The sequence below is a fragment of the Coenobita brevimanus genome, chromosome 101, assembly GCF_032717465.1.
Source record: "Coenobita brevimanus isolate Jiangsu-jjx chromosome 101, ASM3271746v2, whole genome shotgun sequence".
In the NCBI taxonomy this organism is placed as follows: Eukaryota; Metazoa; Arthropoda; class Malacostraca; order Decapoda; family Coenobitidae; genus Coenobita; species Coenobita brevimanus.
Genome location: NC_137054.1, coordinates 861,991 through 886,079, shown reverse-complemented (window position 1 = coordinate 886,079; position 24,089 = coordinate 861,991). Strand labels below are relative to the sequence as shown.

Below are 24,089 nucleotides of genomic sequence, written 5' to 3'. Positions count from 1 at the left end.
ACTAGCAATTGGGGGGAATGGCAAGAGAGACATTTTAGTACCATATGTCCCGCCTAAAACACGGGCATGGAATGATGCTGAATACCAGATGTTGTCAGAGATGGTTTTTCTGAGCCTGCCCTCCTCTCTTCCTATTTCTCCCATCTTTCCTGTCACTTCTTATTGCTTTTCTTTCCTTTACAGGTGGCTTTACACTGAGTGACAAGCCAAATAGTTTCCTGTAAGCCAAGAAACCATTTACAACGCTGGATGGTAACCATATAACCAAACCATACGTGCTCCCTACGTGTCAACAAGTGGGTTGGTGGAAGGTTAGTGCCCCTCCCTGTAAAACAAATAACTCAAAGTCAAATGGCCACCCCTTCTAGGATTATGGCATCTGCAATAGATAGATACATAGGATGCAAAAGAGATGTAGTGGTATTAGAGGTAGGCTGAAAAATAATGCTGATTTTGTGAGTGTGGTGTGTCAAGGAGTGCATGTAGAGGTTGTCAGGCATGAAAAGATCTTGCTGGAGAGTGTCTTGAATGTGTGAAGGAGTTTTGCTGTTTGTGGGGACAGGTTATGTGCTGGAGGTATGGCTGGAGCTAGCTCTGTGGGTAGGGTAAGGAATAGTTGGAGCAAGTTCACGAAACTGCTGCCTCTCCTAACACTGAGAGGGCTCTCCCTCTGTGCTAATGGATCTTTGTATGCAGCATATGATAGGAGTGTAAAGCGGTATGGTGATGAGACCTGGGCAGAAAAGCAATAGGATATTCATAGGCTCAAATATACACAAATGACAATGATTGGGTGCATTTGTAGTGTGTCCTGGGTTTATGACTGATGGGAAGAGAGAAGAGCAGAACTACAAAAAGGATGACAAAGTTGAAGCAGCACTACATCCAGTACATGGATGATGGTTGCCACCACCTACCAGATCACTTACTATGGTACTGTAGAGCATTAACTGATGAATTACTGTACCTGCAAAGAGAACCTCTCCAGTCTTGATTGGCTTGCGAGGGCGTGTGCGAGGCCCCTGCATTAGTGGACGCTCCTGTGGCAGTAGCAAGTAGTTCTTGGCTTCATCCACAAGATCACGGCATGCCTGGAAGGAATGAGTTAACCTGCTTTTTTATATGTCTTCTGCGAGCATCTCTTAAACAAATGCGCTGAGGAGCTGTTGCATGCTAGGATAATGATGCTCTAAGATGCAAAGTTCCAAAGGGTGTTGCTTTAGGACTGTGTTAAGGAGCTTACTAACTGTTATTTATATAAATATTGGATAACAGATTGATGGACAGATATACAACTACGTCCCAATTAGGGGGTGATCAAATAGCACGATTCCCAAACAGTGCAAGCTGTCCCTTAATATCCACAACATCTGAAATTAACAATGCTGGTGAAGCCACCACAGCAGATGTGATTACTGCTGCATCTAACGAGGATGCATTACAGGAGGTGAGTCAAGAGGAGATTACACTGATGTCAGCAATACCAGAAACACCAAGAGAGCTCTCCATGATGCAGATCAGCTGAATCTTGGCTGCTATAGGTGCCTTAACCCTTTAGCTGCAGCAGCCATGATGACAACCTACTGAATGTGTTCAGTGAGGAGAAACAGGAAAAAAAATGATGTGTTTTCAACTCGTGTTTTATTCTATTAATACTGTACTCAATCTTTCTACTATCGTCTCCAACAAACTGCATGTCCATAGGCACTCCAAGCCCGAAGAATGATTTGAGAGAATTCAAGGTGTGTTTTGACCGTCTGACGCAGGAAACAGCCCAATGAGGCGGAAATTTCCACCAAACCACAAGATTTTTTCCGTTCAAAACAGGTATATTACCTCATCACAACAATTACAGTAAAAATAACAACTAAAAACAAACACATTCTAGCCAGTCTCATATGGTTTTATTACAATATTCCAGTGTTTATGCTTGACTTCAGCAAAACAGTAGCAATAAGAGGAACATCATTACAAACTTTATAAAACTTCATGAATGAATTACCACTTATATTTTAAAAAATTATGGACATAATGTCATGAGTCATTTCATAGTATACCTGCACAGTTTGCAACAGCAAAAATGTTTGCTAGCTAATGCATATTGCATATGACAATATCACTAAACTACAGTACTTGTATTTTATCACATTAATTCACAATATAATATAACAATTTCAGCCACTCTCATATGTGTGTATTACTTCGTATTATTTACGAGAGAGAAAGAGAGACAGAGAGAGAGAGACAGGAAACCGGTTTAAACCAGCTCACTGAGGGTATGTGTACACGTGTGCATGTATGTATGTACTGTATACTGTTATTTAGTACTAGGGCAATTATCAGTGTTTAAAAGTTTAACCTCTAAAGTTGGAGTCACTAATTCACCAAATGAATTTTTCCGATAAATTATGTGCATCAATTAGTGCAATATCAATTAGCATGTGCTAGCACATCCATCAAATTGGCGCGTTAATTGGGACCATGGTGTACCTATAAATATATCCATGAGACTGAACTCCAAGAAATGCCTGTGGCCTTCACTAATTCGTCACCAGTGCGGAGATGATCTTCCAATATTGTCTGTCAAATTTTCTTGATATTTTCATCTGTTCGAGAACGTGGTGAATCATGGACTCACATGTTACCTTTCTTAAAACGTGTGTACCATTTATCTATATGTGGTCACTGGGGTGCCCATCATCCACTCACTGATGGTAATGCTACTTCAGGATGACTCTACATTGAGTGACAAGGCAATATGCTTGGTGGTCACCATTCAGGATGACTCTACATTGAGTGACAAGGCAATATGCTTGGTTGTCACCATATAACCATCCCATATGTGCTCCCTACATGTCAAGTGGGTTGGCGGAGTGTTAGTGTCCCTCCCAGGAAAAGAACTGACTAAAATGACAAACAAAATGCCTCTGACCATGGATCAAACAAAGTACATGTTGAGGATGGCAACATGGAATGCAAGAGGCATGAGTGATGAGGTGAAAGAGAGAGATTGTTCAGATGCTTGAGGAAGCAAACGTTGACATATGTGGACTGACTGAGACCAAAAAGGAGAGGTGAGAGTATGAGAGAGTGAGAGTATGGACTGAGTACTGTATATCTGCGGGAGTTGGTCAGAATGAGAGGGCAAAGGAAAGTGTATGTATAGTTGTGTGCAAGAGATGGAACGACACTGTAAGAGAGTATGGATCAGTCAGTCCAAGGATTATAAGAGTAGGATTGAAAGTAGGAGTACAGGTATGGGTGATTTTTTTTTTTTCTAATGCTAGGAAGAAGGAACCAAAGGCCATGAGCCTGCATTAACCATTCCTTCCCAAGAGAAAAACAAAATACAAGAGAAAGCCAAATTCAAAATCCGATCATTTCGAGATGCCTGGACACCCTGCATTTGAAAGACTGGAGATCATAGCTAGTAGGAAATACAGACAGGGGAGACAGTTCCAGAGTTGACCTGCTGCATAAACGAAGGACTGGGTAACGGTTAACTCTTGCATTAGAAAGCTGGACAGAAAAGGGATGAGAGTTTCCTGCTAGACGGGTGCAATGCGCCCATTGTAGAAGTGGAGGAATGCAAGCAGACAGTTCAAGGGAGCAGTGACCCTTGAAGTAGCGACAGAAAAGAAATAAAGATGCAACAGTGCGGCGAAGAGACAGAGGTTGAAGGGAGTCAGTAAGTGGCGGAGAGTTAACGAGACAAAAAGCCTTTGACTCCACCCTACTGAGAAGAGCTGTATATGGGGAGCCTCCCCATATGAGAGTTTTACTCTAAACAGGGGCGAATAAAATCCCTGTATAGAGTCAACAATCGTGCAGGGGTAAAGAAGGAAAGGAGTTGCCTTAGCACACCTAATCTCTTAGAAGCAGATTTTACAAGAGATGTATTATGATCTTTCCAAGACAGGTCCCGAGTGAATGAAACCCCATGCATGTTCAAGGATGATGCAGGATTGAGCTGAATATTATTAAAAATTAGTGGGTAAACCTGTGGGAGATTTTGTCGGGTTGATAGGTGTAAGAACTGAGTCTTTGATGCATTAAAAACAAGATTATTTTTACCCCACTCAAAAATATGAGCCAAGGTTAGGTGTGCCATAGCCTCATCCCTTGTTTGTTGACGTAACTGCTGAGATGAATGTTGCGGGAACTGAATGGAAAGGTGAAGGGTGGAGTCATCAGCATACGAGTGGATAGGGTTAGATGCACAGCTTAGAAGATCATTGATGAATAAAAGGAAGAGAGCTGGTGATAGGACAGAGCCCAGAGGAACACCACTGTTGACAGATCTAGGAGAAGAACGATGGCCAACTACAACTGCAGCTATAGAACAACCAGAAAGGAAGCAATAGATGAAGGCACAGATAGAAGGATAGAAGCCGTAAGAGGGCAGTTTGGAAATTAAAGATTTATGCCAGACTCGATCGAAAGCCTTTGAGATGTCAAGTGCAATGGCAAAGCTTTCGCCAAAGTCCCGAAAGGAGGATGACCAGGAGTCTGAAAGGTAGGTGAGATCGCCAATGGAGCGTCCCTGACAGTACCCATACTGACGATCAGAAAGAAGGTTGTGATAGGAAAGATGCTTTAAAATTTTTCTGTTAAGAATTGACTCAAAAAGTTTTGAGACAGAGGATGTTAAAGCAATTGGGTGATAGTTAGAGAGTTGGGAATGGTCACCCTTCTTTGGGACTGGCTGAATGAGAGCAAACTTCCAATAAGAAGGAAAGGTACAAGTCAACAGACAAAGGCGAAAGAGTTTGCCAAGGCAGGGTGTAAGCACGGTTCTAGAGGACAACAGGAGGGACTCCATCAGGTCCATATGTCTTGTTAGTATTGAGGCCTCTGATGGCAGAAAATACATCAGCTGAAGAAATTATAATGTCAGCCATGAGGAAGTCTGACGGGGGAAGTGATGGAGGAACAGCACCTGAGTCATCTAAGGTGGAATTGGAGGAGAAAGTCTGAGCGAAGGGATCTGCTTTATCAGTAGAAGAAAGAGCTACAGAACCATCAGAGTAGAAAAGAGGAGGGAAGGATGATGAGGTAAAGTTGTTAGAAAGGTTTTTGGCAAGGTGCCAGAAGGAGCAGGAAGAATTTGAGTTGGAGAGATGAAAGCATTTAGTACAGATGAAAGTATTTTTAGAAGAGCGAAAAACAGACTTAGCACAATTCCGGGCAGAAATGTTAAAAAGATGTGATTCAGGGGTGGGTTGGCTCAGGTACTTTTCATAGGCCCTCGTCTTGTTGCGGACAGCATTAGAACAATTGTGATTAAACCAAGGCTCTCTTGAAATAGTCAGAGGATATGAGAAAGGAATGTATGCTTCCATGTCCCAGAGAATAACCTCCGTAATGCGCAAGGCACACACAGATGGCTCCCGGCCATGGAAACAATAATCATTCCAGGGAAAATCAAAGAAGTACTGCCTGAGGGCCTCCCAATCCGCAGCTCCAAAGTGCCACAGATGACGTGTCTTTGGAGGGTCCACAGGTCGTACTGGAGCGAAAGGACAGGTTAAGGTAATAAGGTTGTGATCGGAGAAGCACAACGGAGAGAAAAGATTAACAGTGTAAGCAGAAGGATTAGTTGTGAAGAAGAGGTCAAGTATGTTGGAGCTCTCTCCAAGGCAGTCAGGGATACGGGTAGGGTGCTGTACAAGCTGCTCTAGGTCATTAAGGACAGAAAAGATGTAAGCTTGTTCACCAGGTGGATCAGTGAAAGGAGAGGAGAGCCAAAGGTGGTGGTGAACATTGAAATCTCCTAGAATGGAAATTTTAGAGAAAGGAGAAATGGATAGAATATGTTCCATCATAGAAGTAAGATAATCGAAGAGTTTTTCGATGCCCTTCCCCCAACTTACATCACCCTCTCCCATACACCTCTCCACTCCATCCCTTCATCTCATCCTCGATCTCTCTCTCTCTCTCCCTCTCCCCACCTCCATCTCACTCACATACATTCTCCTTGTTAGTTTCTCACCCTCCATTCTTTCCACATGGCCAAACCAACTCAGTGTATTTCTCCTATCACATCCACACCCACACCACAATGCTCCTCCAGTTCCTCATTTGCCAATCTGTCTTTCCATATAACTCCACATGCTCCTCTCAAATAACTCATTTCCACTGCTCTCACTCTTGACTTGTGCCCTTGCAGCAAGGCCCAAGTTTCGCTTCCATACGTAAAAGTGCAGATCACATTACTATCATGCAGCGACTTTTTTACATCAATGTTCACTTCCCTATTTCTTACCACTGTTTTCAATAAACCAGCAACCTTTCTTCCCTACTGTACCCATTTAGGTACTTCATCCTTTAAACTTGCATCTTTACTCATCACACAACCCAAGTACAGTACTTAAATGCAATAGGCATATGCATTCAGTGACTTCATTCCTCTCAAAGACCGTCACTTTACTCTTTCCTACATTCAATTTTAAAGTCCATTTCTTTCAAACTCTCCCAAACTCATTCGCCAAGCCTTGCAATTCACCTTCGTCTTCATTTAACAATACAGTATCATTTGCAAATGAGTGAACAGGAAGTTTGCAAATGCTGCTCTCTCTCATTAGGGCCACTCCAACATCCACTGCCCTATGTTGTATCTCTTTTCCAACTCCATCAATATACAAACTGAACAACCATGGAGACATGACACATCCCTGTTTCAATGGAACATTCAGATAGAAAAATTCACTCATTTCACCATCCACATGCACTGCAACCGTAGCACCCTCATACATAAGCTTTATGGCATTCCACAGCTTCTCATTTATTCCATATATTTTTTATATTTTCCATATTTTTTTATCCACTCTGTCATATGCTCTTTCTAAATCCAGGAAGGCCACATACAACTTCTTCCTCTCCTCCAGTAACCTTTCTATTAATACCTCTGGGCAAATACCTGATATACACAACCTCTTCCCTTCCTGAATCCTTCATGTTCTCCTCCAACTAATTCCTCTGTTCTTTCCCTAACTCTTTGTCAATAAGAACTCTACCATATACTTTTCCTATTACACTGTGAGGACAAATGCCCCTATGATTCAATGATTACCACACACTTCTTTTTCCCTTTTCCTTTGTACTAAGGAATAATTATGATTGAGTTCAATTCTCCAAGACTCTACCTTCTTCCAAAGACAATCTGCATATCTTCCATATCCATTCTACTGCTATCTCTCCCTTGTGCTTCAGCATTTCACCACACATTCCATCAATTCCTGGGGCGTTCCCATTATGACTTTCTTCACTGCTTTTGTTATTTCCATCCTACTGAACTCTTCCTCCCTTCTCATCTCCTTCCTTCTCCCAGCCACTTGTATTACTTTCATTCTCTATGTTTAACAGTACCTTAAAATGCTTTCTCAATCTAGTCACTTTTCTTCCTTCTCTACCAACATTCTGCCATTTTTATCTTTCACTTCCCATTTAACACTATTCTGGGCCAACGACATGCCAACGTGTCATTTCTTAGCCAACTGACTCCAGGCCAATGACATTTTTTTTCTGCGATTTTTCACGGCCCAAATACATGGCACAACAATTTGGTGAACACGCCAGACATGAACAAGTATTTCGCTGGAAACATCAAGCCTGGGAATGGGGTATAAAAGTTACGCAAGGCTGGCCCTGGGAAGTATTAATACAAATGTCATTTTACTGTATACTGTATGTCTGTTAAGTGTGCTACATTGCTATTTTGCATGCCTGATGCATTAGAGGACAATGAAATACAAAATATGTGAGACGTGAGTAATGTCAACTTATTTGTTGAGGTCTGTTATGATTCTTTAGGTATATCATATTATTTTCAAGGCAGCTGGTTAATGCAATAAATAACAACTTGGCTGGAGGTTCTAACCATACTGTAATCACTAAGCAAATGCCTATAAATGATAATTAAGTAACTGGTCATAACAGTATGAGGTACATTTCCATTATATATGGCTGAATATGAAAATGCTTTTTTGGGTCAATTTTACCATTTCTCAGGGGAAAAAGCATCTTCAAAATGAAGGGATTAATATGTACAAATAAAATGACCTGCATACAAATACAAATGCACAACGAATAAGACAACTTTATATAAATACATAAGACAAATGAAACAGTCTACCCACCTCATCACTCTTGATGAGAAGGTCTGACCCCACAGTGCCCACAAGGAACTTGGGGCTGAGGAGGGGCAGACGAACATGCTCCAACACCTGCCAAATGGAAGTTGATTAAGATAAGTTGGAGAGAACAGACTCTACACAAGTTTGTGAGTTGCTGATTGAAACTGTTATTAAATGAAAATGGCTTTCTGACATTTCAATTCACTGTAACTACCTATAACCAGATGCCTCTTTTCTTTCTTTCTTTTCTTTTTTTTAAAGAAGAGAACAAAGAAAAAAAAAATGAATTAAAATAATCTATACACCAGACTACTGGTGTCCTCCATCTATAACTCATCTGTAACAGTTGGACCTGAACAGCTGTAGGTTGGAGTTTGTGGGGAAACAACTCCCCACAAGCAAGTTCCAGAGAGATGCAGTTCGAGGAATAAAAGAATTCTGATAGGCAAAAGTTCTGCAATATGGCTGTGTGACATTCCAGTCATAAGCACTACCAGATGCCTGTGTAGCATGAGGGAAGGCATGGAGAGGTGACACAATGGATGCAACTTCATCTGAGCATTTGCCGTATATGTAAAATAATGCAAGGGAGGCAACATTCCTTCTTACTTGTTGGGAAGGTAGTTTATTTATAATAGCAGGGTTATTAATAATTCCAACAGCTTTGTTCTGAATTTTGTCTAGTTGTTTTAGTGCAGCCTCTCCACATTCATTCCACAAGGGTGAGCAATATTCTTGCTGAGAGCGCACATGATTCTTATAAATTATAGCTAACAGCTCGTTAATGAAGAAGTTACGGACTCTACAATAATCCAAGTTTCTTTGAGATGGTTTTAGCAAGTGATCTGACATGAGAGGTCCAGCTGAGAACACTGATAAGTGAAACACTGAGAATTTCAATGAAGGTAATACACAAATCTGGCACTATCTGTCTATTAGTATCCAATCCTATGTTGCCCCATAAGAAGAGTAGGAACCTGAGGCTATGCAAGTTGGTCCTGACATTTAAGATGAAAGTGACCAGCCTCACTCATCCCTGAGTGGCATTACCTGAGCAATAAACCCCAACCATCCCTTGGCCATAAACCTGCACTGGCTCAAACTGGAGGAGGGGGGTAAAAAATTGTTTTCACCATAACTCCTACCAAATTCGTCATATTAACATGAAACTAAAACCTAAAGGTGCAAGTTTCAAATCTGCATCCTATAACATGCCTCATTACGTCAGAGGGGTCAACCCCAATTAGTGGTAAGGGGGTCAATGTCAGGTGCGTCGGGCCTAGAATTTCAAACAGGCATAAAATGGTCAATTTTCACCCGATTTACTCCAAATCTGATATGTGACATCTTTGACTAGATACCCTGTTGCATTTATACGTCAGCACTAAAATGACTGCCAGAGACGGGTTGGCTGTGCCTTGGCACCGCTTCTTGTTAAATACTATGATCTCTTGGTTTATCACACATAATTGGTACTGCGCCTAGTTTGTGATAATGAAATGCATGATAACAAAAGCACAGAGCCTAAGGGATTTATTCTAAATGGTACTGGACATCCCACTTATAAAACCAAATATTCCCTTTTACAACAATTTGGACACACTAATTACGTACATATGGTTATGGTAGGTATCAGAAACACACATTGGCATGGTTAGGTTAATAGAAAATGATAAAAAGGGCACAATAAGGAAGATGTACCATATAGAGAACTGAGATGGGCTTGAAGGGGTTTTCATTATTAACTACAGTATTGAAATGTGGGCCAACATATGCTTTGCACTCCTTATTGATCTATTACATATCAAGGATTGCAAGCAAAACCCATACAATACTGATTTATCGACATCTTATAACTTGCCTTAAGTGGGGTATTCACTGGCCAATTTTTCATGTACGGTAAAAGTCCTCTCATTTGGCATCTTCGGGACCAAGCAGGTGCCGAAAAGGCAGAAACTACTGGATGACCGGGAAAACCTTCCAGAAAGTTTCTAGGAATCATGGCCGGTCACCCCATTGCAATCACAGTGTCTTGCAAGTATTATTGGTCAACCCTAAGCACTAAATCGACCTTCTGTTTCTCAAGGTCATATACAGTGGATGAGCTCACACCGATATCTTCTATTATCTTCTTCCTAGGAACACCCACTTCCAATATTTTCAATAATTCAATCTCCTTGGTGATAGCACCTTATATTTTCACAACACCAATAGGCTTTCCACTGGTAAAGGCCATTGTGCAACACGAGAACGAGAGGATGACCATAAAATACCATGACACAGTTTCCAAACTTTTGAAAGATCTCACTCACAAATCCAGACACTCACAAGCCATGATGGCCGACAGCGCATGTAGTGCTGGCATGCAGAAATCTTCAAAAGCATTAAGTTCATCTTTAAAATACGCTAAGCTATAGGTGAACTGTTCAAACTTTCGCACTAAATTGGACTTCAAAGCATGCTAGATATAGCAGAAAATCTAATATTTATCGGTGCTAAATTATTATGAAAAGCACTAGATCTAGCACCAACAGCACCAGACTGGCAACTATGCATGCACAGCATGGGTACCAGTATGGGTACCAGCAGGAAGCCGGCAACCCCGTCGTTGGTGCCAATGGGCTCAGTACATGTGCTGGAAGAGCCGAGAACTTTCGTAATGGGACTACAGCATTTATAAAAACCGCTGAAAGACCAGAAATACTGTAAGAGCAAATGCTGAATGAGAGGACTTTTACTGTATACTGACCCTAGGTCCGGTTTAGCAGATCCCTATCAGACGTCTTATATAACGAAGTATCAGATATACCATCCACCTCTTCCCTTGATTAGTCTGTTCACACAACGTCCCACTGTACAACATATCTGAGTTACAATCCATAGCTAACAGTACAACATCCCTCTCGTACATTTTCTTCCCCTACTGTTTTCAGTAATACCTGGGCCAAATATGGTCGGCGCTCAGTGACGTTATACTTGACCCAGGCCATGACTGCACTGAACACCTGCTCTTCAGACCGTACATTCAGTTCCTCACTGGAGATAATGTCCATCAGCTGATTCACAGGAAGCTCCATGAACTCTTCACTCTCCATAACCTGTATATTATCAAAGGAGAAAGAATACAGTTAGGGTAATATATGGTATATCCTAAAGAAATTACATTAGGTTAGAATGGTGTTCATTAGTTACTGTAGCTGTAACACTGCAGATCCCATTACTCGTCACTCTAGAAAACTAGTACATAGTGTTGGGTAAATATAGCAGGATGGCTATGCAATTTAATATTAATAATCTTTTAATATTAATTCTCCCTTCTTTTACACATGTTTTATTTTTTTATTTAACTTCATTCAGCCCAGGCACATATCTTTTAAGCTGTAAAAAAAAAAGTAAGATTAACAACAACAAACTGATTAGATATCCTTGGGCTGAAGGGGTTATGCAAATTTTTTTTTTTTTACCATTTCAACCTCAGGCCATCAACCTAGAGTTAGTTAATACTATCTGGCATTTAGCAGCATAAAGTAAATGAGATCTTCAGTGTGGACGAAAATAATGTTTCATTTCATTTATAAAGGCTCCAACGTTTGCATGTCTCGGCCTTGGTCACCAAATGGCAGTTCTCCATATTGCTTCATCTATGGTAGCCTCCCAATTCAGTCCTTTATCCCTGAGGTCACACTCTATAACCTCACTGCAAGTCTTTTTTTGGTCTGCCTCTCACAACCTTACCCTCATTGTTAACACTTCTCACTTTCTGTACTCAACTGTCGTCCCCCATCCTATCCAGATGCCTAACCACCTAAATCTACCTCTCCACATCACAACACCATAACAAATCAATTCCATCTTTCCTCTTAACTCTTCCACTGTAAACCTAGCCCCCCCAGGCCTCACATTCAATGATGCATTGCACATCCACCTAATCATTGTCATTTCTGTACATGTAAGCCCGTGAATATCCTCTTCCTTTACTGCCCAGGTCTCACTATCATACACGATTACATTCCTAACAAATGCCACATACAAAGATCCCTTAGAATGGAAAGAGAGCCCTCTCAATGTCAGAAAGGGAACAGCTCCCTGAACTTCCTTCAACCATTTCTCACTCTAGCCACAGAGCTAGCTCCAGTCCCACCTCCTGCACATAACATGTCTTCTGAGTAACAAAACTCTTCCACACATTTAAGACTCACCAGCAAGATCAATCCTTTCATGCCAGACAATCTCCACATGCTCTCCCCAACACACTGCACACATGTAGCCAGCATTATCTCGCTGGCTGCCTCTAATACTACTAAATCTCTTATGTACTCACTTATCACAAACACTGTACAAGATGGAATTACTTCCCATGTCCTTGTGGCAAACTGCACATGGCCTCTGCCTCTATTACTACTAAATCTCTTATGCAACCACTTATCACAAACACGGCACAAGATGGAATTACTTCCCACACCCTTGTGGCAAATCAAACAGGGCCACTATCCCTCTTCTTTGACTGCACTAACACAAATGCTAGATACCATTACTTTTGTTTTATCTCCATTTACTCTCAAGACCTGGTGCCTTAGAACATCTCTCCAATTTCAAAATCTTTCTTCCACCTCCCTTTCATTCTCTGCAATCAATACCAAATCATTGGCATACAACATCTTTCTTGTAAGTCCATTTCTGAAGCCATGTGAAAGGGCTTCAAGCACCACGATAAACAAGAAGGAGCTGGACCTGGAGCGGTGGCGACTTCGTCGTGGGTCTACCCCCCAGAGGCTGTCGAAGAGAAGAGGAGGACAGCATGGGGCCAAACCACCACAACCCCCCCCGGCTCCTCACAGGGCTCGATTACCCGGGAGTGGCTTCGGTCGCCTGGGCAAGTACCACATCTCCCAACACAACACACACAACAACACCGTTTTTTCTACACCGAGAAAATGACTCCCTGGCTGTCATTTCTCGACGACTTCTTCTAGCCGGGGACATTGAGAGCAATCCAGGACCCACCAACAAATACATATGTCCAACATGCTCAAAACCTATCACGTCGAGCCGACAGACAAAGGGTTCAGTTCAGTGCAATTCCTGCAAGAACTGGACCCATTACACCTGCACAACACTTCCCCGTAGCACTGGCCGAACAGGGTAGTACTCCCGAGGGGAATGGGAATGCTGGTGATAGGGAGAGCTGGAGCTCCTGTTTCACTAGCTATTTAACCATCCCCCTTTGCTGACCTTGTCAGTGTGACAGTAACATGAAGAGTAGACCAGCATACTCTCCCAAATATTTCCTCTAACTATCTATGTACTGCACCACATGCACTTTACATTTCACATAACGTATCCCACTACGTTACAGGGGTTGGCACCAGCAAGGGCATGCGGCCAGAAAACTTTGCCCCCGCTACCTAGTGGCGGACTTCTGGGGGGAGGCGTGGCAGGGGTTCCGCCGGCATAGATCGTGGGTCCAGGGCGAGATGGGGCTCGGGCCTGTGCCAGAGGGTACAGGACATTGCGGTTCCCAGGCTGCCGCTTCCGCCCAATAGAGAGGGGCCTGAGCCTGGGAGTAGTGCCCCAGGAGGCTGCCCTATCAGTGGGTGTATAATGGCGGGATAGTTGCAGTACCAAGACGCACTTGGAGGGTGTCCCTGCAGCTGTCCTGGCAGGGTGCCCCGAGGCCACTACCACAGCCACAGGTAAGCTGGTGGGCTAGGGGTGCCAGATCCATTGTCTAGACCTGGGACTGTGCAGTGAGTGGGACCTGTCCTGTGTCTGTCCCTCTTTATTAATACTGAAGATGACAAAACAAAATAAGTTTCAAAGCAAGCCTGAGGACAGTAAATCACCCATGGGGATGAGGGTGGGTTCATGGAATGTGGGAAGTTTGAGGGGATGAGCGGGGGAAGTCGCTGAGGCATTCAGTAGGAGGTGGGTGGATGTGGCGTGTTTGCAGGAAGTCCGGTACAGGGGTGGATCAGCCAGAAAGATTGTTGGGAAGGACTGTTGCTATAAGTTGTTTTGGCAGGGAGGGTCAGACGGATATGGAGGTGTTGGTGTGATGGTTGCGGAGAAATGGGTGGAATATGTTATGAATGTTTTGAGAGTAAGCGATAGGATATTGGTAGTGAAAATTCTGTTCGGTAGAAAGATAACTGCAATTATATCGACATATGCTCCAAAGGCAGGATTGGATGAATCAGAGAAAGATAGATTTTGGGATGATTTAAAACGTGTAGTGGGTGGTATGTGGGATGATGAGATAGTGATTTTGGGAGGGGACTTAAATGGTCATGTAGGTGAAGCAGCACAAGGTTATGAAGGAGTGCATGGGGGATGTGTGTATGGTTTAAGGAAAGCCAAGGCAGGGCTTGCATAATTCATCACTGAACGTATGTATTGTTTGTATATTGTGGTAGTGGTTTCTTTGGTGTGTCCGAATGTTGTATGGGCAAGTGACCTCAAAGCATTAAGTCTTGGTGTTATTTTATTTTTAATGTTTGTGATGTATTCTTTAAATGACATTGATGTATTGTATGTTACATCAAGGATTTTGTGTGTGTGTGTGTGTGTGTGTGTGTGTGTGTGTGTGTGTGTGTGTGGTAGGGGAGTGTTGTTTATGGTGAGGTGTGGGATGTGACTGTGTTCTGCTGTCAAGTCTGTGAGAAGGGTCACTGCAGATTTGGCTGGGGCTATTTTGAGCCTGTTTGTGGTGAACCATTCATGTAGTGTGTTGAGGTAAGGTTGAATGATGTGTGCAGCTGTGTTTGCGTTTTGGTGCATACATGTAAGTGTTATATCATCGGCATAGGAAGCTATGAGTATCGGTGGGGTGTGGGTATGTCGTGCATGTATAGGTTAAAGAGTGTAGGGGACAAAACAGATCCTTGGGGAATGCCGTTTGTGAAGTTTCTGATCTTAGAAGACTGATCGGCACATGTTATGTGTGCACATCTGCCTGCTAAGTAGTTTGCTAGCCATCTTTTTGTGTTATTGTGCATGTTTGTGTTGAGTATTTTGTTTGTGAGGTTGTGGCGGGGGATGGCATCAAAACCTTTGCTAATGTCTAGTGTGATTCGGAGTATTCTGTGTGGTGGCCTAGTTGAATTCATGCCATCGAAAACTCTCTGTGTAAGGTCTGTAAGAAGGGCGTTTGTGGAGTGTAGTGGCCTAAAGCCATGTTGTGACCAGGCTAGGGGAATGTGAGGTGTGACTAATTGTAGTACCAGTCATTCAGCGACTTTAAAGGGGGTGCAGAGGAGTGTGATGGGGCAGTGTGAGGAGGGTAACATGGGGTCTTTGTTGGGTTTAAGGATAGTGATGATGATCTCATGCTTCCAGATGTTGGGTATTAAGTTGTGTGAGTAGCTGTAGTTTGATATGTTGGTGAGTGTGTGTGTGTGTGTGTGTGTGTATGTGTGTGTGTGTGTGTGTGTGTGTGTGTGTGGTAGGGGAGTGTTGTTTATGGTGAGGTGTGGGATGTGACTGTGTTCTGCTGTCAAGTCTGTGAGAAGGGTCACTGCAGATTTGGCTGGGGCTATTTTGAGCCTGTTTGTGGTGAACCATTCATGTAGTGTGTTGAGGTAAGGTTGAATGATGTGTGCAGCTGTGTTTGCGTTTTGGTGCATACATGTAAGTGTTATATCATCGGCATAGGAAGCTATGAGTATCGGTGGGGTGTGGGTATGTCGTGCATGTATAGGTTAAAGAGTGTAGGGGACAAAACAGATCCTTGGGGAATGCCGTTTGTGAAGTTTCTGATCTTAGAAGACTGATCGGCACATGTTATGTGTGCACATCTGCCTGCTAAGTAGTTTGCTAGCCATCTTTTTGTGTTATTGTGCATGTTTGTGTTGAGTATTTTGTTTGTGAGGTTGTGGCGGGGGATGGCATCAAAACCTTTGCTAATGTCTAGTGTGATTAGGAGTATTCTGTGTGGTGGCCTAGTTGAATTCATGCCATCGAAAACTCTCTGTGTAAGGTCTGTAAGAAGGGCGTTTGTGGAGTGTAGTGGCCTAAAGCCATGTTGTGACCAGGCTAGGGGAATGTGAGGTGTGACTAATTGTAGTACCAGTCATTCAGCGACTTTAAAGGGGGTGCAGAGGAGTGTGATGGGGCAGTGTGAGGAGGGTAACATGGGGTCTTTGTTGGGTTTAAGGATAGTGATGATGATCTCATGCTTCCAGATGTTGGGTATTAAGTTGTGTGAGTAGCTGTAGTTTGATATGTTGGTGAGTGCTTGTATGCCTTGTGGTCCAAGGTGTTTAAGGTCAATGTTGCTTATGTTGTCTGGGCCACAGGCAGACGAGGGCTTGAGGTTGTTAATGATGTGCTTTGTATGGTTGTAAGTGAAAGATGCGTAGTCTGGGTCTGTGGGGAACTGTCTCTTACGTCGGATGATACGTCAGTCTTCGGGATGGGGGTTTAGATGGCTGACTTGTGAAAAGTGATTGATGAGAGTGTTTGCTTGTTGTTTGTCCGGGTAGTAGCAATATCCGGATAATGAACGATATCTCCCCTACTATGACCCTATTTATACCCAACATCCAACCTACACCTAACCTATTTGTATAGTACCTCTGCTTACTTTGGCAGTGCTTTTCAGTCATTCAGGCATATTTTGACATCAAAACTCACACAGGAATATCCAAAGTAATGCTAAACACCATAAAAACCGTTTAAAAAAAAAAAAAAAAAAAAAAAAAATGAAAATCACAAACCACCCTACCTATACACTAATGTACAGTACCCCTCCTAATTTTGGCACTGTTTTCAGGTCAATCTGCCATATTTAGACATCAAAACACACACAGGAATATCCAAAGTAATGCTAAACACCAAGAAAACCATGAAAAAAAAAACACTGAAAACCAAAAAACACCCTACCTATTCAATGTTGAATGTACAGTACCCCTCCTCATTTTGGCACTGTTTTCAGGTCAATCTGCCATATTTAGACATCAGAACACACATAGCATTATCCATGTTAATGCAAAGCACTAAGGAAAAAATGCACAAACAATAAACATCCACAAAAAACCTCAGGACGGCTGGAAAATCAGTTATCTGACACCAGTGATAACTGCTCCCGGGCCAAAAAAAAAGTTCCACGGCCAAATATGCCACCGGAAATTAGTTAAATTGGTATAAATTGTGTACCATCATCTTTGCTGGTTTTTATACTATAAGGTAAGCTAATAAAAATGCAGAAAACTGATGACTAAAAGTACAGAAATGCTGTGAGAATAGTGTTCAAGAGTAAAACTTACCTTCATATAACTTCCCACTATCCTTGTTTAAAATTTTGCCAGCATTTTCCAGGAGTTAAATATATGCCTAGATGCAGAATTCCATGAGCTTTCTTGTGGTCACTTCAGAATTTCAATATGACCAATATTAGAATAAATTGCAAACAATTTTAAAAACTCACGAGTCAGTGCTGTCGGCGCAAGAGAGGGGAGGGACTAAGGGAGTGAGAGGGGAGCCGGGAGGATATGGAGGAGGGATGTGAATGGAGGAGAAGCAAGGCTGTGGGCAGGATTTTCACCCTTCTGTCACAAGGCAGATGGGCACTTTTACCGTACATTTACTAGTGGTTTGTGGTCTGTGTCTGATGCATGGTGGCCATTAGGAAACAACTCCCAGTGACTGGGTGACTTTGAACATTCAGTAGAGAGGCGGACGGCCACTGTCACCGAACATGTACTCATGGCTTCTGTTCGAAGCGTGGTGGCATTTGGGACAGACTTGGCCTGGCGGTCGCACGACCTTGGACATTCAGTGGGGATGCATACAGACGTTTTGACACTGCTTGTAGGTTACAGTAGTATTACTCTGGAGCTAGAGTTTCATTGGGAGTGATCAGACCAGCGTGCGACTTTGATCATTCAGCACACAGGTGGACAGACATTTCAGCTCTGGTTGTGGGTCATGGCCTATTTCCCTCACAGCTCCAGTCCAGCGGCCATGATATCGAAAATTTGAACATGCTGGCTGGCCAGCCAAAGTTCTTGGGGACTTTTACATCTGGATAATAGCAAGTAAATTTGGATAATGGTATAATAATGCCATGGTCCAGCATCTGGATAATGAACAGGTCCGGATACTGCACGTCTGGAAAAATGAGGGATTACTGTGCTCAACTCCTTAAGCTTTTTTCTCCCTCCTTATCCCTGTTTTGGTTATTCATACAAATCCTTTTTCAGACTTTCCTCTTTCTCAACCACTCATTTTTCCCTAGTAAAACTTTATTCTGCCATCATAATCCTTCTCACACTCATCTCCTTTTCTCCACTCCTTTCCATTTTGCATCCTCACACTGATCTATTTCCTTTCTTCCATCTCCCACAGTCATTATTCCCCAGTTATTTTCTTTTGTAACTTATCTTCTCTAACTTTATTTCATTATATCTGTATTGTAAATTATCTTGCTACTCTTCTCTCTAAGATACCTAGCCTTTTCCCTACCAGAACCTGACCTCTTGGAAATTGTGTTGTGTGAATTTGTCAGCGATCCGCAGAAGGTCCCGGCATGAGTGGGTGTCAGCAAATGCCCTGATACCCAGACAGTTGGATGGGTGCAGTTGCTGCTTCAGGAACTCACAACAAACATCCTGGATCTCCTGCATCTGCAGTAAGCATGCTGATGGAAGAAAACTGACAATTATAATCATATATACTTTGATACATTCATCCATCATCCAATTCTATGTTGCCCTATGAGAAGTGTAGAAGCCCAGGGCTAGGCAAGTTGGTCCTGACATTTAAGACGAGAGTGACCAGCCTTACTCATCCCTGGGTGGCATTACATGAGCAATAAACCCCAACTATCCCTTGGATATAAACTTTCAATGGCTCAAACCGACTGGAGCTCCTTAATTACCTATTAAACCACCAGGCACCATAATTTGGTTATGTGGTTACTACCAAGCATAGTAAATGGTTTCCTGGTGTACAAGATACCATTTGGCTTGTCACTCAGTGTAGAGTCACCCACAGGCAGAACGAAGAGGAAAGAATGAAGGAAAGAAAGAAGTGGGAGTGTAAAGTAACCAGTAGGCAGAAGGACAAGGAGAGAATGAAGGAAAGAAAGACATAAGAGGACAGAAGGAAAGAAAGATGGAGGAGAGGAAAGGGCAGACACCTGAGAGCAGCACTACATCAAGTGAGTGGATGGTAAGTGCCCACATTTTGATATAAAAGGAAAAAAAAAAAAAAAAAAAAAAAAAATCTGCAAACTTAAAACCCTTCAATTTACAGAAATTCAATGTATGGTGTCATACCTCTAACAATTTGTACATGATGATGATGAAGAAAAGAGTTAGCTCAACAGGAAATGTGCAACAGATAAGACATTACAAAGAACACTCCAGTGGAAGCATAGCTTTAAATACTGAATGTTAAAAAGAAGGGAATGACAATTCGGTATGAAAACACAGTTTCAAAATAATATGCATAATTGTGAAAACTGCACACTGTGAACCTGAGCGATCAATCACTTCACACTAGCAGAGTCACACGCAGGTATAACAGTGCAAAGTACAGAGGATTTGGGGAGGGAAACTGCTCTGCTATAGAAAAAGAGTCCAAGAGTATTTTTAGGAAAGAGAAGGAATTGGCATGCTGAAAGCAGTAAAAGTAATAAAAGAATACTGTACTATAAAGACTTTTTACTTCTGCCAATCCAATGATAGTGAAGCACAAAAGACATGATGCAAGGTTACATTCAACAAATGCAAATGGAATGAATAACTTCAGTGTCCATAAAAGTTTTTAAGCACAGTACAGTGAACCCTCGGTTAGCACAAGTTATGTAATGCGCACAAGTTGTGCTACAAAAGCCTGCGCTAATAATACCCTTGTATAAATGCAAAAAATGCAGGTTGCATTCCATATGAAAAAAAAAAAAAAAAAAAAAAAAATAATAATAATAATAATAATAATAATAAAAAATAATAATAATAACAGAGGTGAAGACAGTAAGACAGGGTGGAAGTGAAGTTAGCAGGGGAGTGAAGGATAAAAATGGTAGATTACTAGTGGAAAAGGGAGAAAAAGTGAGCAGATGGAGACAACACTTTAAGGAATTGTTGAATATACAGGATGGAAAGAATGTGAGTATAAGTGGCTGGGGAATGGCTGGGAGAAGGCGGGAGGTGAGAAGACAGGAAGAAATCAGTAGGATGGAAGTTGTGGAAGCAATGAAAAGTCAAATTGGGGAAAGCCCCAGGAATTGATGGAATGTATGATGAAATGTTGAAGCATGGGGGAGAGATAGTAGTAGAGCAGATGTGGAAGACGTGCAGATTGGCCTGGTAGGAAGGCAGAGTCCCGGAGGATTGGAAGTCAGGTATAATTATTCCCTTGTACAAAGGAAAAGGGGAAAAAGAAGTGTGTGGTAATCATAGGTGCATTTGTCTTCTTAGCGTAATAGGAAAAGCGTATGGTAGGATACTTACTGACAGAGTTAGGGAAAGAACAGAGGAGTTGGAGAAGAACAGGGATGCTTTAGGAAGGGAAGAGGTTGTGTAGATCAGATATTCATTCTTAGATCTTTAGTGGAAAAGTTTCTAGAGAAAGGAAAGAAGTTGTATGTGGCTTTCATGGATTTGGAGAAAGCATATGACAAAGGTGGATAGACAAGGATTGTGGAAAGTATTAAGTATATATGGAGTAAATGGGAAGTTGTTGAATGCTGTGAAGAGTATGTATGATGGTGTTAGGGCTGAAGTGCGTGTGGATGGTGAACTGAGTGAATTTTTCTATTTCAAGGTTGGGTTGAAACAGGGATGTGTCATGATTCCATGGTTGTTCAATCTGTACATGGATGGGGTAATAAAAGACGTACAAGGTAGGGCAGTGGATGTTGGAGTGGCCTTGGTGAGAGACGGTAGTGTTTGGAAACTCCCTGTACTGTTGTTTGCAGATGATACTGTGTTCTTGAGCTAAGACAAAGGGGAGCTGCAAGGCTTGGTGGATGAGTTTGGGAGAGTGTGTAAGAAACGGAATCTAAAGGTGAATGTAGGGAAGAGTAAAGTGATGGTATTTGAGAGAGATGAAGTCAGTGAATGTACAGTGAGGTTGGATGATGAGGAAATGGAAAATGTGAGTACATTTAAGTACTTGGGGAATGTGATGAATATGGATGGAAGTTTGAGGGATGAAGTGTTTGAAAGGGTACAACAAGGAAGAAAGGTTGCTGGTTCCTTGAAAGCAGTGATAAGAAACAGGGAAGAGAGCATGGAAGTGAAAAAGTTATTACATGACAGTACTGAGATAACAACTCTAACATATGGAAGTGAAGCTTAGACATTGTTGGAAGGACACAAGTCAGGAGTGAGAGCAGTGGAAATGAGTTATTTAAGTGAAGCCTGTGGAGTCATACGGAGAGACAGGCTGACAAATAAGGATATAAAGGAGCGTTGTGGTGTGGATGTGGATGTGATAGGAGTAAGAGGAACACACTGAGGTGGTTTGGCCATGTGGAGAGGATGGAGGGTGAGAGACTGACATGGAGAGTGTGAGTGAGGTGGAGCGGGAGAGAGGGAGGGGGAGGCCGAGGATGAGATGGAGGGATGGGGTGGACAGGCATATGAGAGAGGGGGGTAAGAGTTGGGAGCAGGGCAGCAAAATGGATGGGGATAGGGCGATGTGGAGGCGATCTGTTTACGGCCACCCCGTCTGGGACTGAGGCGTCTGGCAATAGACAGATAGATAGAATAATAATAATAATAATAATAATAATAATAATAATAATAATGATAATAATAATAATAATAATAATAAAAAAAAAACAATAAATCACCAGTACTGAAGATACAGTAATATACAGTAACCTCTCAACTAACACGAGTTTAAAAAATGCGTTTTTGTTTTAACATGAGCAAATATTTAAGGAGATATGTTTAACTAACAAGGGTTTCTCAATTTAATGCGACTTGACACGTACATGATGGTTTCAAATTAGCATTAGGCGCGTGCCCCTTGGACAGTCCAGAAATGATAGACCATATGTGGCAGTTGATGCATATATACAATTTTTTATTTGTCTGTTGCTTAAACTGGTTTTATTCAAACTATAATACAGTGAGATCTTGATATATGAAAGGGATAGGGACCAAAAAAAACTTTCGTAATTCGAAATTTCGTATATTGGAATGATTTTCCCCATTGAAACATACATATAAATGGGGGGATGCGTCCCAGGACCCCCTCGGACCCCCACCTAAACTTCACCCCCCCCTGTTAAGAAGTAGGCAATACCTGTATACAATTGTAGAGAAGGAGGTGGCCATATTCCTGTACATCTCCTTTTTCTTCGTCACAGTCCCAATGGTGGAAACAGCAAGGCCTAAAGCACGCCCAAGCTCCGACACTCCCTGTCCCTCCTCATAAGGTCTTATAATTTCCAATTTCCTTTCCAGAAAGAGAGTACGGTGCTGCTGCTTCTTTGCAGCGGGCTCCCCCGATGCTGAAGATGATACAGGGCACTTGAGAGGCATGGCGAACCAATACAAAAAGGTGAAGCTGTGAAAATATCCTCACTTACTGCGAGGCTGAGAGGAGAGGAGGGACGTGGACTCAACTGAGAAGCGCGCGAAAATTTGTTTACCAGAGAGGGATTAGTTCGTTTTCTCTCGGCAAGCAAGTGCGGCACTACGCATTGCGCCCATTTTGAATTTTTCATACAGTATTCCATTAACCTCTTCATGGCAGCCAGTCTTGAACAACACTTCACTGTTTCGGTGTCAATGACGTTGAATTATGGCATTATAAAAAACTGCGAACAATTACGGGAAGGGAACGAAGGTCATTGGTGTGTGTGTACATGACCCTACTCTACCATCCCATCAGTCAGGTGTTCTCTGCACTCCAGATGTATTTGCCATGTTTACATGCTTATGTTACATGCGCCCTAATTTTGAGTAAGTTTCTTTCAGCAAGAGAACATAATTTACCACCCTCAAAATAGTCAGAAAAATATAGAAGACAAACTAGAGGAATATGATCTGAATTTGTAAGGTCTTTAGGCTGTATGCTTACACGAAAGATTATGGGTTTTACAATTTTAAGGGATGATATGGAACAAAAATGTTTGCTAATCAGAAAAAAATTACTCTTTTGTCCCACATGTTCTCGTAGGTTAGCATTCAGTTCCACATTCTTCGTTCGGTATCACTCTTCCCAATATATTTCGGACCGACTGAGCACAGTTATTTCTGCTCCTTAGAGTTAGTGTACATTTACTGCTCATTCTTTTGTTTGTTCTTATGTGTATGTGTGAAAGAGAGAGGACTGATACAAACAATAATGTATTCCATTATTGCTTTCATAGCTGCTGGCCCTGAACATAGCCTTACTGTACTGGTGTCAGTGACGTTGATTTAGGGTGAGCTATAAAAAACTGCGAGCAATTATGGGAAGGGAATGAGGGTCACTGGTGTGTTTACACAACCCTACTCTACCACCTCAAGCAGTCTGGTGTTCACAGTTCACTTCGTCCCAGATGTTTTCGGCTGATGTATACATGCTGATGTAACACGCACCCTAATTTTATTCATTCTTACACGAATCATAGCAAATCACAGGATGGGCTTAGGAGAAAAACAAATTAAAAAAAAAAAAAAGCCAGGTGTGCCAGGCGGGTCTTTTCACATATGTAAGAAAAAAAAAATTGATTTTAGAACTTTGAAAAAATGGTCCCAAGGCCGACCACAGGAGCACGCAAATATCTGAACCCACAGCCATTGAGGGGGCTAAACATACGTTTTACTTTAAGCAGTAAAAGCACCTTACAAAATCAGTTCTTCCTGATAGTCTGTTATATTTTTCAGATTATTTCTGGGTTGGTAAATACAGTAAATATTTCTTATTAAATCTGTTTCCCCGTCATTTTTAGCTGTTCTGGTGTGACAACTCGTTTATTTCGTTAACATATCGGTGGAAAGGACTGTCCTTCCC

General features: G+C 42.1%; 1 protein-coding gene across 1 annotated transcript in view; it reads right to left on the bottom strand.

The window, feature by feature from the left end:
• LOC145414870 (kelch-like protein diablo) overlaps nucleotides 1-24,089 on the bottom strand; it is a 164,939-nt gene that overhangs the window by 78,872 nt on the left and 61,978 nt on the right. Inside the window, exons 4-7 of the mRNA XM_080284290.1 lie at nucleotides 18,608-18,771; nucleotides 11,075-11,233; nucleotides 8,139-8,225; nucleotides 968-1,091 (exon numbers count right to left, since the gene is read on the bottom strand). Coding sequence (XP_080140416.1) covers nucleotides 968-1,091; nucleotides 8,139-8,225; nucleotides 11,075-11,233; nucleotides 18,608-18,771 — 534 coding nt within the window. The remainder of the gene's footprint in view (nucleotides 1-967; nucleotides 1,092-8,138; nucleotides 8,226-11,074; nucleotides 11,234-18,607; nucleotides 18,772-24,089) is intronic.